The following is a 17,376-nucleotide window of genomic DNA, read 5'->3' as shown; positions in this document are numbered from 1 at the left end:
CCTCCAGGGGTTCATGCTGATGGGCTAGGGTTCTACTTTCCATGTAGTCCACGCGTCCTTGAACACTTTGCTTTTTTTTTGGTGGTGGTGTGTGTGGGGGGTGGGGCGGGGAGGATTAAGATTTTAAAAACTATTTAAACATTTTTTATTAGAAAATCTGTGAAAATGAAAAGAAACTATCTTAATATAATCATGTGAATTGATGTAAATATATAATGCTAAGTTCACTCTTTAATTTCTTTGCGCAAGGAAATTCAAATTCTAAATATGTTCTTTTCTACTTCATTAGGAGTAATGAATAACTAGAGATGAAACCAAAATGTGAAGCTTATATCACTTCAAAAAAATCTTACTGTACTAATTCATTTTTAGTTCTAAATTAATTTCCTATAAGCCCCAACACGTGGTTTTTAATTTATCTACTGTCTAAGGTAGTTAATTAATAATAATCAAATGTCATGTTTCATTCCACAAATGATAAGGGGTTTCTTGTACCAAGCACATATGGAAACTTTGTCGTGGTCTTACATGAGGTCGTTTTCTTGGCCAGTTATGTATTACATTTAGACAGAAGAAATCAAAGGAATTAATTTGACAAGGAGTAACCTTGTTTTGTGCAGGGACACGAAACTAGGAGCATAAATGTATGTTACTTTACTAGTTACCCTCTTCCTAGATTAATAGATTGAGTACACATGTATCAATCATCAATAAACAAACAGTGGAATGAAAGAAACATGACTAGGAGTGTTTTATTAGTTGGGGGCCTCTGGCAGGCTTGTATCAGGGTCTTGGCTAGATAACATCGGATGCACTCATGTATTCCTTGTGTGAAGCTGATTCCTGTGTCCCTTCATAGTCAGTCTTGCATTAATGTCTTCCTATATCTCTTTATTATTTAAGGAGAAGGGTAACCAGTGCCATAATTAGTTAAGCAACTAAAACAAGTTCTTTGTAAAAAGTGATGTAATTATTATTTAATTAAAAGTTAAAACTTATGTTTTCAGGACAAAATTTCTATTTATAAATTCATTAATCATCGCCCCTGAGACACCTCATATCCAACACAGTATAAAATACAACTAAGATGAGCATAATGCTGAAATTTGGAACGGAGGAGAGAGAGAGAGAGAGAAATAAATACTATAAAAGTTGGTAAATGCACACACACACACACACACACACACACACACATATATATATATATATATATATATATATATATATATAGTGTGTTGATGTCAGATTTTGTGTCCGAGAAACCTTTATGTTTACTATATATGAGAAACTCTTTACTATATATCTATCATTATTATGAAAATATAAAAAGCATTACTATACTATATTTTAAGACTATTAATCCAAATTACTGTTCAAGCTTCCTAATCAGATCAAATATGTGCTGCTTACGGCCAACAACATGTTACATGTACTGGACGCACCAACAGCACGAGGTAGAGGGGAGGGAGCCATTGCTTAGCAAATTAAGGAGCGTACATGTCTAATAAATGAATGCAGTAGTATCCAACATGCGTTGAATGTATGATTGAACATTCATTCTTTTGGCTCCAATATTATTTCTACACTCACGATGTTATATTTCTCTTATAAAAAAATGACACTTCCTTTTTGGTGTAGCCTTTTTGGTAAATCCCAAAATGCCCTTGATGGAAGTTATTAAAAAAAAAAATGAGCATTATCCACTAACTAGCGTCCAGACGGGCACTCCCGTGCCCGTCTGTCCGCTTTTTCTACTGCGCTAACGTATGCATGTATTTGATTATATTTTTTTTGTATAAATTAATACACAATATGCATACACAAATATAATGTGTTTTACACATCGTAGAAGAGTAATATATAAAGCTTATGACATAAAAATCTCATGAATAGAACTAATAGGTTTCACAATTGAAAAATGGATGGCTTACACCAAATACATGAGAAATAAAATAACCAATTTAAACACTTAACCTGAGTTCCTATTGTTTATGTTCAAATATACATTAGAAAATATATAATATGAAGAGCAAAATCGAGTCACTGAACATAGAGGCTATCTCTTTTCATTTGAGAAAATCTGCACCAGGACGAATTTCTTTCACATTGATCCCGCAACTGGAAAACTGATGTGTACTCTATCTATTTCACAATATGACAACACGTATCCAATTGGTAAAAGGAGGCATGAAATGAACTTGATGAGACAAATGTTGGTATGATCAAATGAACAAAAAAAATGATGCACCGGTTTAAAAGGGGGCCTCTTAGTAAAACATACTAAATAAATGCCGTAAACTCCAGTTTACAGAGAAAATTACTTTAAAAAATAATTTTGTCATGTGAATTTGATGATAGTAGAATTAAGAGCAAACCTAACAAACAAACCATTAGAAGAACCTGCAAAAAAAATTCCCTAACCATCTCTCTTCCACCAACGCTATAGTTCCCATCCTTCCCTTTATTTCTTTCTCAATATTTTTCCCTTCCCCCTCTTCTTCCCCAGACTTGTTTCACAATAAGGGTAATAATCAATGAGTCTTAATTCATTTATTATTACTTTTTTCATGTTTTGTATGTCTCTTCTATTTAATGAAATTTTAATAAGAAATAAAAATAAACCAAATATCAACATATTTGTTTTCTATATTTTTTTGGGTTTTACACAATTTTAATCGGTACCTTGTTTGTAATATGACGCTGCGTCATTAGGTGTGGTACCGGATAGCACATTTGGTGTTGGAGGCTCCGTAAAATTACATTGAATTCATATTAGGAAGATGTGGTTTAAAAAAGGTAATTACCGAAAGATATATAATTACTAAATTTAACAAATTAAATGTTAGAAATTATTTGTACTTACCACACTTGTCGTGTCATCAATATTTCTTCTACTTGGCCTCGCTTTATTGTTATGAGTTCCTTGAGAATATGCTCGCTTCATATGAGTTCCTAGAGAATATGATGAATCAAAATGCTGCTTTGTAAGTTCTAATATATATAGTAAAGTGGTTAATTGATTAAAAATAGTTAATATATTGTAAATTCATATAAGTAAATGTAATTTGAAATAAATATGAAATAAATTAAGAAATAATAATTTTAACTCACTAAGCCTCATCATGTGTTCCTTGAACATGTGACAAAGCAAAATAGAAAATTTGTCAAATCCTGAAATGGCATCATGTGCTCTCCGTCTATGACACTCGTTATCTCCACTTGTTTATCTTTGTCCTTCGTCTGACTGTAATTTGATCGCCTTACAATTCTTCTTGTCTATGTTCTTCAAAACAAAAAAATCTTGCTGTCTCTGCTTGATGCTCATATTTTGCCTTAGTTTTCTTGCATTTCGAGTCCAACTTTCCCTTTGGTGGTCCTTTGATTGTTGACCATGATTATTTTCCATTTTGTTATGTTGTTTGTCCATCTGTCTAATTGAAATAAGCATTTAAAAAGTAACTGCAAAACCATAATGAACAATCTTAGGATGAAAATATATGAACAAAGCGTCCATATAAATATTTTTTAATTGCCATGAGGAGGCTTTTAACTTCAAAAATTGGAGCAATTGAAACTTTTTTTTTTCACGCTAAATGCTTATCTTGATTTCTAAAAAGTTTATAATCAAAATGCTTCAAAAAAGTGCTTCTGGCTAAAAAGTTATTTTCAATCGCAAAATATGCTAATCAAATCATGCATACATTCAATTAGAGCATTGATTGATTAATTACAGTAAGCATGCCAATGAACAAAGTATTTGATACAAAAAGAAATTGGCAAAGATGTGTGGACTATTCCATGCAAAAGAAAAAGATATTCCCACTTGGCCACTTCATCACAAACTTGACGATATTCTAATATCTTCAAGCAGATATATATGAAGTTTTTTTTATATATTTTTTTAAATAATTCCAATATTTCAAATGTGTGAGAGTAATAAAATGAATAAAAGAAAAAAAAAAACACACAGGAAAAAGGGAACGTCAATGAACAAAAAAAAAAGGATCAAAATAGAAGGATAGTAACTATATTTTGTTGTAAAAAATTTAAGAGTTTAAATAAAAACAATTATACAACTAATGATAGTCATTTACTTTCTCTATAATCAACAATTGTTTATACAGTTATACTCACTATGCTCTTCCATATACTTCAATCGTGTTCTTCAACATATATGTAAAATAATGCATGTAAGTTTATTGGATGTATAAAATTAACCAAAGCAATTATAATTTAATGAGAGTAGGTGGAACCTGTGTATTATTGGAGGAGGAGACAAACTTATTTCTTCCCTTGTCAACAATTTTTCAGTTGTCTAATGTAAAAGAATGCATGAAAGAATGCATGTTTGTTTGGAAATGTGGCAGCGGTTGTGAAACTATAATTGTTTATGGCAGCAGTTTTATTGTTTTCGAAAATAACCGGCCAAGTGAGTTGTAACTGTGTGAGCGGCTGAGGGTATTTTGGTATTAAAAAAAAGGGCTACACCAAATCAGTGTTTTGCCTTTATTAATAGTTATAGATAATCACACACGGCAGTTATTAAAGGAAAAAATCTACCTTACCCACTAATCACACACCAAAAAAATAACTTCCCTTCAGTTTAATATTGATATTTACAACTTACAAAAACTGTAAAAGAGCACCAAAAATTTGTTGTGTAGAGTATTTGTTTCTCATCTTTTCTACTGGCCTTTGTTTTACGGTAGATTGTAGAGGAAAGTAAGGGAAAAAGTCTAATAATAATATGACATAAAAGATGGGAAGGTTGAAGGCTTCAATTTTTTATCATTGCAAAATGGTAATCTGCATTACTCTTTTCTCCAAAATCGGTGCATCCCTTTTCAATTTGTCAAACTATGGTAACAATTCTAATTTAATCTCTTCATCAATATTATATTTTAAAAGGTTGTTTTGAATTGTTACTGTAATTTTCTTTTTGTTTATTTCCGTAGGGTGCAAGGATCATATTAGAAGTTCATAACCAAAAGGAAAGAAGGCATCAAGAGAGAAACTCACAACCATAATAGACATGGTCAGAAGTACATCATATGATATTTGCAATTCTGTTCTATGAGTGCATGGCTGGGTTTGTGTGTGTGTTTGTAACGGAAGAGAGGAAGTGTTGTAATTTTTAATATTTTCTTTAATTAATTCACTTCACAAGTACTGAACAAGAAAAATGGGAAAATTGGAAGAATTTCAAATGTTTTTGTAGATCTTAAGCCTTCTGCCAAACGGTTGGTTTCAATTGCAATTACTCCATTACTTTTTATTCCAAATGCCAATTTATTTATGTGTCAATGTATTGTTTCTTAACCCTTATATCATTTTTTTAACTCTAACCCTTTTAATATTTGTGTTTCAGTTTCTTTACAATATTTTTTTTTTAATTCATATTAACATGGATTTGTACTCAAGAGGCTAATGTATTGTTTCTTAACCCTTATATCATTTTTTTAACTCTAACCCTTTTAATATTTGTGTTTCAGTTTCTTTACAATATTTTTTTTTTAATTCATATTAACATGGATTTGTACTCAAGAGGCTTAACTGACAAAGGGGAAGGAATGCACAATAAAAGATTAGTTTATAATAAGTGAATGATGTAATTGAGATACCGTTAATGTGTCCAACTATCACTTTCCATTGAAAACTCTATGGTTTGGTTATGATCTTGGTTAATCGCAAGTGGCTATGTATTAACAACACATGTAGAAAGATATGTGTGACCAATGTATGTATGAGTGCCATAACCAAGGGAGTACACTTACTCCATGAATGAAAGAATGAGTTATTACTTTGGAAAAAAAATCTATGCGTTATATCTTAGACCGGAATATTCCATAATTGTCATTTAATTATTTTGTTGGCTTCGAAAAATACCCAATACATTTATGTAGCTAATAATTATATGTTTTATTTATTTTTCTTTTTTCAATTTCACGGACCTTTCAATAGGTTTTATACTCTAAGATGACACTAAAGAATATTATAACCAGATTGTTTTCTTTTCTCTTAATTTTAATTCTTCTGTTAAATTGAAGTTTGTTTCTAGCATCGTTTCAAGTGGTCAACACAATAACATGATGTAAGATGTTTGTCTTATTCTTAGGTAAAAAAATATTTAAAAGTCATTTTGCTTTGTAAATGATACTTACATATTCACATTCATATTTTGGAATCATATTAAGAGCAAGTATATGCTATGCTTTTGGTTCTTGAATATCCTATTTCCATCCCATATGTGGATGAATTATAGTTTGAATATCTCCCATATCTTTTGATCTACTATTTTAATATATCAAACAATGGCTAATTATTTTTTATGTTTCCATATGCAGCAGTCCGTGAGATGATTGAAGGGGACGTGGAGATGTTATTCCATCAACCAAGAGAGATATAAAGGTGTTCTTATTGTTTTCAATGTTACAAGAATTTGATTGTACAAGCGGGGTTTTCTTCTTTTTAATTATATTTTTTCAATTAATCTTCCTATTTTGTTTCTAACTAATTTTATACTTCCCTTATAATGACACAATCTCAAAGTAAAAGATGTAGAAAGAATTAACAAAAATCATTTTATGCTAATTTGTGTGCTAAGTAAAATATATTGTGTGCAACCTGCTGAGAAACAAAGTGAGGGAGAAGGAGAACAAGGAGGAGGAAGAGGGAACCACTTCGGGGAGGAGCTCTTTTGGAAGGCAATGACATTGGACTAGATAGATACTTGGATACATAAAGATAGATAATAGGAAGGAAGTCATGGTGGTTAACCCCCGACACTTTTAGAACAAGATGTTGCAACCACGCCTATAGTTGTTGTGGTATCATCGAGGGTACAAAAAGCTTATGTGAGTTTCCTGATCTTTGATTGATGATATCAAACAAATATTCACTCATGTTTCATGCACGTGAGCATGTATTGGTTTCTGTAAATTGTGTTAGCTTTGAGAAAGATTTAATGTCCTCATCAAACACCCCCCCGTAAACTTCACTCATGTTTCATCCATATTAATCTTCCATAGATTGATGAGTATGTATCACAAAACTAAGTATGTATTACGTAACTCCCTCCATGTTAAAGAAGTGCTTGTATCGTCTTACCTATCTTACATTTTTATAAAGTTCGATCTTTCTATTTTTGAGGGGAATGTATGATCTTTATTTTAATTTTAATAATTTTCTCCAAGATATATCAAGAAAAACTAAACCAACATAAATGTTGAAAAGAAGTCCATGTATCATCTTACCTATCTTACATTTTTATAAAGTTAGTTACTCATATTTTTGAGGGGAATGTATGATCTTTGTTTTAATTCTAATAATTTTCTCCAAGATATATCAAGAAAAACTAAACCAACATAAATGTTGAAAAACATACTGTTTATGAGTTACAACATTAGCGCAGTAGAAAGAGCGGACAGACGGACACGGGAGTGCCCGTCTGGACGCTAGTGATGATAAAGAAAAGAAGGGGTTGGAAAAAAAAATATAGAATATTGTGAACGTTTCTCTAATAATACTTGCATTTATTTCTTCCTTGTAACTATAATAATATAAACAAATATGAAGTTAAAATGTAAAAAGGCAACTTTAAGAACTTAAATTTAGTTCTGTTAAAACAAAAAGAGCTTAATTTCAGTAACAAAGTGAGAGTTAGAAACAAATATTTCAGTGAATTTGAAAATAACGGTTACTTAGTCATCTATTAAAACTAAGCAAAACATCTCGTGACACATACAGTGTTCTCCTCAATTCCCACTCAATTTCAGCAGCTTCTCTGTATTTTCTCTCTCTCAACAAAGGATACTCGTGATGAAGAGCTCTTATATTTCACGAGCTTCATATTCCTCAGACATCAACAAACGCTTACCTAGTTCACATTTGAATTCTTCCTCAACACCTTCAAATACCCCTCCAATTCCACCACAAAATCATGCAACCTACAACACATTCTTCTACTACTACTACAACAAAAACCAATGGAATCCAAATTTCAACTCTTTTTCCTCACCCTTTTCCTCCTCTTTCTCACCATCCATGCACAAACTCTTGGAACTTACATTGTTCAATTACACCCTCATGGCACAACCAAGTCTTTGTTCACCTCCAATCTTCAATGGCACCTTTCATTTATACAACAAACCATTTCCTCTGATGAAGACCCTTCTTCTCGCCTCCTCTACTCTTACCGTTCCGCCATGGACGGTTTCGCAGCTCAGTTAACTGAGTCTGAGCTTGAGTACCTACAAAAAAATCCTGATGTTATCTCAATTAGGCCTGATAGGCTGCTCCAAATTCAAACCACATATTCTTACAAGTTCTTAGGACTCAATCCTGCAAAACAAAATGGTTGGTATCAATCAGGTTTCGGCCGTGGAACGATAATCGGGGTGCTTGATACCGGTGTTTGGCCAGAGAGTCCTAGCTTCAATGATCATGATATGCCTCCAGTTCCCAAGAAATGGAAGGGTATATGTCAAACAGGGCAAGCCTTTAACTCTTCCAATTGTAACAGAAAACTCATTGGCGCAAGGTACTTCACCAAAGGCCATTTGGCAATATCACCTTCAAGAATTCCAGAATATCTCTCTCCAAGAGACTCATCTGGACATGGAACACACACTTCATCCACTGCTGGTGGAGTTGCGGTGCCAATGGCGAGTGTATTTGGTTATGCAAAAGGCGTGGCAAGAGGTATGGCTCCCGGTGCTCACATTGCAGTCTACAAAGTGTGCTGGTTCAATGGCTGCTATAACTCTGACATCATGGCTGCAATGGATGTGGCAATCAGAGACGGTGTGGACGTTCTATCCTTGTCTCTAGGGGGTTTCCCGGTGCCACTATATGATGATAGTATTGCCATTGGAAGCTTTAGAGCAATGGAGAAAGGGATTTCAGTTATATGTGCGGCAGGAAACAATGGACCAATGGCGATGTCTGTTGCCAATGATGCTCCTTGGATTGCAACTATCGGTGCAAGCACACTTGACAGAAAATTCCCGGCTACAGTTCGCATGGGTAACGGACAAATTCTCTATGGAGAATCCATGTATCCGGTGAACAGAATGGCAAGCAACAGCAAAGAACTTGAGCTGGTTTACCTCTCTGGTGGGGATAGTGAGAGTCAATTTTGCCTCAAAGGGTCTCTTCCAAAGGACAAAGTTCAAGGAAAAATGGTGGTATGTGATCGAGGTGTCAACGGAAGATCAGAAAAGGGTCAAGCTGTGAAGGAAGCAGGCGGTGCTGCTATGATCTTGGCAAACACGGAGCTAAACTTGGAAGAAGATTCGGTTGATGTTCATCTCTTACCTGCAACATTGGTAGGATTTGATGAATCAGTCACCTTGAAAACTTACATAAACTCCACAACAAGGCCACTTGCTAGGATTGAATTTGGAGGAACTGTAATTGGGAAGTCTAGAGCACCAGCAGTAGCAGTATTCTCAGCTAGAGGACCAAGTTTCACAAACCCTTCAATCCTTAAACCAGATGTTATAGCTCCAGGAGTCAACATCATTGCTGCATGGCCTCAGAACCTTGGTCCTACTGGCCTACCAGACGACACTAGAAGAGTAAACTTCTCTGTCATGTCTGGTACCTCAATGTCATGTCCTCATGTTAGCGGAATCGCAGCTCTTATTCGATCCGCTCATAAAAAATGGAGTCCTGCAGCCATCAAATCAGCAATCATGACAACAGCAGATGTAACCGACCACACAGGAAGACCAATACTCGATGGAGACAAACCAGCTACCGCTTTCGCCACGGGAGCTGGAAATGTGAATCCACAAAGAGCGTTGAATCCTGGACTGATATACGATATCAAACCAGACGATTATGTCAACCACCTTTGCAGCATCGGTTATACGAAATCAGAAATATTCAGTATCACACACAAAAACATTAGCTGCCATACAATCATGCGGATGAATAGAGGATTCAGCCTTAACTATCCCTCAATCTCAGTGATCTTCAAAGACGGAATGAGGCGAAAGATGTTCAGCAGAAGGGTAACAAATGTGGGAAATCCTAACTCCATCTACTCAGTGGAGGTTGTGGCACCTCAAGGAGTAAAAGTGATAGTGAAACCCAAAAAACTTATATTTAAAAAAATTAACCAAAGCTTGAGTTACAGGGTTTATTTCATATCAAGACAAAGGGTTAAAAAAGGTTCTGATACAAGGAACTATGCAGAAGGACATTTGACATGGATAAACTCACAAAATGGTTCTTACAGAGTTAGAAGCCCAATAGCAGTGAGTTGGAATTCTAAGTAGTATAGTAAACTACAACCATTATTACTAAGTTTGTCTTAGAGAGCTTAATTATCTTATCATTGTTGCATTAGTTTCATTGCTTTATTTATCTCTAGCAGCAGAGTTTATGCTAAACTTTGCTTTAGAAGTTTTAGTAGACAAATCTTAAAAATAAATCCATTTATAAAGGTTAAATGATTGGTCCTGCCAATTTTTAGTGAAATAATTCTCTTCTTTACTTGTTTTTATCATCAGAATTTTTTTTCCTACACAAATTTTCATATTACAGTATCTCATGAATTTGAATTGCAACAACCAATTATTTCCATAATCATTCAAGAAATATAAGTAGTTTTCTTTCTATAAGTTATAAATACATTCAATTCTAAAATGACAGAAAGTAAAGAAAACATCTAAACCCTATTCAATCCCAAAAAAACACCTAAAATTTGGAGTTGTTTGTAATCTTCAGCTTCAATCTGCAAAAACGAAAACCCTAAAATTAGGAACGGAAGTTAAAATTAACTGAGACAACAAAAGGGGAAAATGGAGATGCTTAGGGTTCTAGAAAAGGGAAAACGCCGGTGAAGATGAAAAATCGAAGAAAAAAAAATGGCAAAAAATTTTGGACCATTTCTCGATTTGTGCGTGTCATCCTTGCGCAGGGGCCATGCTAATCTTCTCTGTATCGTTCCAATTTTATCAGATGTCCCCGAAGGGACGTCAGTGAGAGTGCGCTAGCGTAATATAAACACTGTATATTTGTTTCAATTAAGCGATGTGGGACTATTTTCACAACTAAAACAACGCACTTACTTACCTACCAACATGAACTGAACCCTCTTCGCTCCCTTCATTGTCACTTTGAGTAATACAAAAGTTTTGAAATCATCAACTGTATTTTATTGTGTAGTGCCCTTCACACTACCTCACCTCTCTTTTTAAATTATTAGGAATCTTTCCTCAAAGTTAATACCTATGAAATCTACGTATAGAGCATTGCAACTTGTGTTTAGACTAGTTCTGAAAGGAGATTAATGAGCCCAAAGTAATCTACACTCTAAGAGATGTACCGTGAAGTAATTACAAAACCATATCCAGGATTAACCCAACCATATAGTGAGCTATATACACTGGGAAGTTAGAACTAAACGGTTAGTCCAACTATATATAGTTTAAATCACAGAAAATTTCATACTTGTTGTTCAAATGCTTATTAAAAAAAAAACGTTTTAAATTAATTGAAAGGTAATGTTAGAAGTGCAACTATTAGAAACATCTGCGTTAGTATAACTCAATTGATAGAGACAATGCATTCTAACATGCAGTGACCAGAGTTCGAACTTTAGATTCTCCACTTAGAGGGTGAATATCATCGTTTGAAAACTCATTTATGCGTATAAAAATACAACATCCAAGATAACACTTTTTCGACAAAAATCATTAATATGAACCAATGGTTAGTCGTACACAAAGTTCTGCAACACATTCAGAGTCGAAAATAATAATAAATTCAACATATCTCATATTATTTATCGTTTATTTAAACTTTGTCACACGATTCTTAAAAGACTTATACAAAATATATAGGAGATGAAGCTCAGTTGTGACAAATTTTAAAACATTATGCTTCAAGATAGAACACAAAAACATTATGCTTCAAGATAGAACACAAACTAACCAAAGTAATATACAAGATGAACTGAAATCATGCCAGTCGAAATTGACACTAATAAATTGAAGTCAAACGATTCATATCAAATTACTATGAGTACAATTAAGATAAAACTGTGAAACTAAATTAAATTAATTGTGCCAGATATAGAAGTAAATTAAATTAATTGTGCCAGATATAGAAGAAAAATAAGAAAATGAGTGTGACATTAAATAAAAAGAAGTGGGGAAAAAATTCTTATTTGTTTAGCCTGACGGGTCAACCCACCCCCAACATATAACTGTCCCATTTTTTTAGTGTGTTTAGACAAGAGTTGATCAAATAATAGTGACCGGAAAAAATCTCAATTATCCTAGCCAAAAAAATTCGGGTTAATCCCTCAAGTTTGTGTAGGGGGCTCATCCATACAACAATTAGCTCCTTCATTAATGGTTTATTTTGATGTCCGTTGAGGTTCCAAAATTATGAAAATACATCAACGTAGTTTCTTTTTTTGGTTACAAGGTTAAAGAAACAAACAAAAAGGGAGCAGAAAAGAAAGGGAAAAAAAACTAGGGCCTAGAAAAGAAAATTCCCGATGCGTTGGTCCTTAGCAGCGGGAGGAGGTCGACTGGAGGCGAGGAGTGGGTGATGAACTCCACATCGGAGGAAGCTCCTAGTTTAGTTAGGTAGTCGGCACACTGGTTTCCCTCTCTGAGAGTATGCTGGAGAGAGTAATTACGACTGGCTAACATGTCCTTAATATCCTGGATTACCATAGCATAGATATGAAACCGCAGCGTGTTATCAGAGATGAGATGGATGGAAATGAGAGAGTCATAATAGCATAGCAAATGATCAGTGCCCATTTCAATAGCCTTAATCAACCCATGGTAAATTGTTGTAAGTTCTGCCAAGAGAATATCATTAGAATTGGGAATGAAACCTGAAAAGTCTGATAGATAAACCCCTACACTATTGCGGAGGACACCTCCAAAGCTAGCCCAGATTGGGGTTCCTAAGCAGCTGCCATCAACATTTAAAATTGAACCTGTGTAATTGTTGCAATTCCATTTAATGAAGCGATCAGGTGGGGCAACACTGCCATCTCTCTGAAAGCTTGATTTGATTGCATCCGTTGAACTGTGAATGTTGTTGCAAAGACGAAACATAGACCAAGTTTCATTATTTAGACACATTAAATTACGGTTCCTCCAAACCCACCAAAGACCAGCAAGAAAGAGAGTGGAGCGGCTATCAGAGGTGCCATTTTTCATCCAATCAGAAGCATTTTGTTCAGTGAAGAAGTCGGTACTTGTGAAATCAATTTTGTACCAAATATTTCTAGAAAACCGGCAATCACGAACACAATGAAGGAATGTTTCGTCATGGTCTAAAATATCATAAAAAAATAATTAGTCCTCATCATCCAAAAACTTTTTCTTAAATACCTCAATTAAGTCCTTAACTCAACTAATCTCATCTTTTTTTAACTTCTTCATTTTCAATTTAAGAACAAATCTTTAACTTCTTCATTTTCAATTTAAGAACAAATCAAGTTACAATCATTGCTGGTGGATCATCATTCAATAAAACTAGTTCGAGCTCAACATAAGGGAGACGTTATGAATCAAGTGTGTAGAGAAGTAGGACAAAGATGGAGGAGTTAGAGAGTTGCTGATAGTCATTGTTTTAATGGTTAAAATGTTGTTTGAAGAACAACAAATACAAGTTCCAAGTTCCAACCAGGGAAGGAGGTTCTAGTTTCTACACATACCTTATAAGAATGAACCTTCAATGTGGTTTTGTGTTTGATAGATGAATATAAAAGTTGCATGGTAAATATGAGAAATATATATGGACTGCTCGTATTAATATTACTTGTAAATTAAGGGATTAAATTGAAGGATTTAGGAAATAAAATGGACTAATTTATTGTTTTTTAGTATACTTAAAGACTATATTGCTTATAAAGAAATACTATCGGGACCATGTTGATGTAATTTTATGGTTTAGGAACTATTAACGAAGATCTATTTCAAGAAATATTGAGGCCTAAAGCGAACTCTAAGAATGAGACTTTTTTAAAGTTATTTTTTTTAGAATATATTTTTTGTAAATTTTATTCTTTAGGCTTGTTAATATTTATTATTTTTTTGAATGAAACAAACTTAACTGATGTCATTAATCGGTAATTGTTTGATACAATCCTTAACTCAAACCAATTGACCCCTTATTAAATTATTATAATTGATTTGATTTAGAATTTTTTTTAGATGATAAATAGAACTCATTTAATCTATTGTCGATCTTCACAAAATTAATATTTTTGTGGAACCCGTAAATATTAAAAAAAATTGTTATTATCTCATTATTACTTATTAGTAATAATATGTATACTAGTTAAAAGAATGTATAAATTTGGGATCTGAAGGGTTTTATTGATCTAATAGGACCTAATTAATGGATATTTAGCCGAATAAGTTATTGGATGAACTTTCCTCAAAAAAAAAAAAAAAAAGGAAGTTATTGGATGAACTAAATAATTGGAAGAGAGGATTGCGGAGAGGTCTTTTAGAAAATTTTAGTAGGACCATTTTAAAAAAAAATTTGTTCGGGGACCAAATCGTCTATTCATTCAATAATTTTCCAAACCAACGAGAGAGCAAGCCACATCATATACACGTGCTACATGTGCAATGAGGAGCACAATGATCCCAAGATGGCATCTCTTAGCCATCTGTAATATGGGTTTTTTTTTTTTCCTTTCCATTTTTTAATTGATGAAAAGCTGCTTATGGTTTTCCTTGCCACAAAGGGAATTTGGACACAAGCAAGCAAAGAGATGTAATATAAGTACATAACATTATTATTATTTTTTAATTTTTAACTAAAGATGTAATGTAATGTAACATATAAAGACTAAATTCAATATTAATTGAAGTCCTCTCTCCAATAATAAGGAAGGATGTAGTTCAGACTTCACCAGGAAGCTGCCATTTCACATGCCTTCCATCTGTATTAATACATGGACAGATATATGATCAGAGATGTGATCAAAGCAAATAGAAAAAATGTGCAGTAATGTTTCTTAGTCTACACCATGTGTGCATGTGACTATTTTTAAAGGGAGAAAAGGGAACAATCAAATACATTTTTTATATGAGAAGTGGCAGTTGGTGGGCTCAGACCATGATTGATCAAGTTCACCATTTTGCTCCCATTTCCTTCTGTTTGCAGATTCCTCTTAGTTATAGTTTATTCTCCATTAATAATCATATATATATTTTCATCTATTATTACTTGCTTCTTCATCTAAAAAAATTTAGTTGTGTTTAAGGAAAAAAATGTGATCTAGATCTAGATATTGACATGGATCATATCTGTACGATGCATCTAAACAAAGGCCCTTTTGAAAATATAAACTTTCAAGTTTTTAGAGGATCTCTTTAAATTTTTAGAGCCATTAATTATTTATTTATTAACCATAAGTAAGCAGTAACATGATGGGAAATATAAATTAGCTGTCTTTCATGAAGGAAAAACTTTAAAAAATATCAATTATCAGTCGAGCAATGCTATATATCTAGAAAAATAACATCAAGAATTCTTCAAGAATAAAGAGTAGCCAATCACAATGCACTATTTGCCACAATTCAAGGAGGTGTGGCTGAAAAATAGGAAGTGAACAAATAAATCATCCAATTAAATTTTGCCAACTGTGTCTTGAAAAATTTTTGATGCTATTTTTCTAGAGAAGTAGCATTTTCCTTATCAGTATGCTTAATTATCATGATTCAATCACTGGACATTAATTACTGTCCAAGGATAAGGTCATCAAGGCAGACCTACACAAAATAAAATATTTACTTAAGAAAAATTTCTTATATGGTCATTTCATGAGTTAAACTCTCTATTTTACTACTTTGAGAGGCAAGATAAATAAAATCTTATCTAAGATTAATATTGTTTCAATTGTTTATAAGGTATTAGTTCAATGATAAGAAAACAAAAGTAAAATATATTTACTAAAATATTATTATGAAATTTAAAAACAACTCGTCTTAAAGTTTAATATGTATTTCGTCCACACTTATATTTGGGGGCTAGAGGTACTCTGATTTTTGGTGTTGAGTACTAGTATATCTAAGGATGTAAATAGGTATTCATGTGTACATATGATATGATACTTTTAAGGTATCCGTTAAACGAATAACCCACAAATTTTAAGGTATTCACAGATATTTACAAATATCATAGATAACACTTTCTTTTTTAAAAAATGGATTTTTGTAAATATGCATGTGTATTTATTAAGTAACGAATAGTTAAAATATCTGTTTATTTTAGCCACAAATATTTGTTAAGCCATGTCCGTTTATTTTAAAATATACCTCGTTATTTTTGTGGACCTTGCATTTTATTAATCTAATGGAAGGAAGAACTGTCTTATTTTCAAGTTTATTTCGCCTCGTAACATGGAAAGATTCTCTTATTAAAATCATAATGAATAATTAACAATTTTTTTAGGCTAAAACCATCAAGTGGATGATAGGGGATGGTTCTTGTCTTTACTTTAATCTGTTTTTAATTTAAATAAATTTTCCTCTGTCTCATTTTCTCTCCCGTGTGTCTTTCTTCCTTTACAAGTATTTTCTTTTCTTCCCTGATCCCTCCCTCATATTGAAAGTTGTTCCAATTATTACTTGGCTTTAGTTTGGATTTTGATATTAAATCACAAATACACCACTATTGTTTTATGGATCTTACATTACATGAACCATATGTTAGCTTGATCACTAATGCATCATTTCTAAATCTTTGTCATACTTAGAAGTTACCCTTTAATAAGATGGAACTAGAAAATTCCACTTCCACACTCATTGTAATAGTCTAATAAAACAAAGTACATAAACTGGATTAAAAAAATTCACTGTAATAGAAAAGATGCTTTATACTATGTTTATTGTCTTAATACAGGATCATAAAGTTCAAAATAGGTTTTAAAGTTCCCTTAACAACATAATACTATAATAATGTGTTAAGTACTTTTCTTTTGTAACTTTTTCATGTTTTTCTCTTTTCACACAGCTGGTTGAATCTTAATTATAGATCACTAAATTGATATATACTAGTGAACATGTTAGATCTACTAGTATTCAAGTAAAAAAAAAAAAACTAAGACATGGATGCAATTATGATACATTTATTACCTAACTAGATTTTATATTCTCTAACAATCATTTTAACAAGAATGTAGTTACCGTAAAATGGAATTCAACATAAACAAATACTAGTAGATAATTTTTTTAATCACTCCTCAAAAAGACAAGAATAAGTTATAACCATAACATGAAAATTAGAAACTAAACCAACAGCATTAAGAGTCATACATATTCTCTCCCATGTTTTATGTCGGATAAACTACAAATAAGTCCAAATCTTCACCTGTCATTTCTT

The 17,376-nt window shown here is 32.8% G+C and overlaps 1 protein-coding gene, 2 long non-coding RNA genes and 1 other non-coding gene across 4 annotated transcripts; 2 read left to right on the top strand and 2 right to left on the bottom strand.

The window, feature by feature from the left end:
* Nucleotides 1-1,886: 1,886 nt before the first annotated feature.
* Nucleotides 1,887-4,504, bottom strand: LOC146910303 (uncharacterized). The gene is made up of 2 exons (XR_015018509.1): nt 3,112-4,504; nt 1,887-2,952 (listed from the first exon to the last, which is right to left on the bottom strand). It is a non-coding gene; the product is annotated as an uncharacterized LOC146910303 (long non-coding RNA).
* Nucleotides 4,505-4,591: 87 nt separating this feature from the next.
* Nucleotides 4,592-7,140, top strand: LOC146910302 (uncharacterized). The gene is made up of 3 exons (XR_015018508.1): nt 4,592-4,862; nt 4,956-5,240; nt 6,345-7,140. It is a non-coding gene; the product is annotated as an uncharacterized LOC146910302 (long non-coding RNA).
* Nucleotides 7,141-7,867: 727 nt separating this feature from the next.
* On the top strand, nt 7,868-10,510 carry SDD1 (Subtilase family protein). Its single transcript, XM_085725522.1, has one exon. It carries the CDS (start codon nt 7,986-7,988, stop codon nt 10,281-10,283), a length of 2,298 nt encoding a protein of 765 aa, XP_085581648.1. The 5' UTR covers nt 7,868-7,985; the 3' UTR covers nt 10,284-10,510.
* A 371-nt stretch (nt 10,511-10,881) lies between these two features.
* On the bottom strand, nt 10,882-10,984 carry LOC146910300 (U6 spliceosomal RNA). The gene has a single exon (XR_015020923.1). It is a non-coding gene; the product is annotated as a U6 spliceosomal RNA (small nuclear RNA).
* Nucleotides 10,985-17,376: the final 6,392 nt, after the last annotated feature.

Source organism: Medicago sativa, chromosome 7 (assembly GCF_051527215.1).
Source record: "Medicago sativa cultivar Bolivia chromosome 7, Bolivia_mono, whole genome shotgun sequence".
Lineage (NCBI taxonomy): Eukaryota > Viridiplantae > Streptophyta > Magnoliopsida > Fabales > Fabaceae > Medicago > Medicago sativa.
Note: the sequence above shows the minus strand (reverse complement) of the source record. Positions and strands in the feature narration are given on the sequence as shown.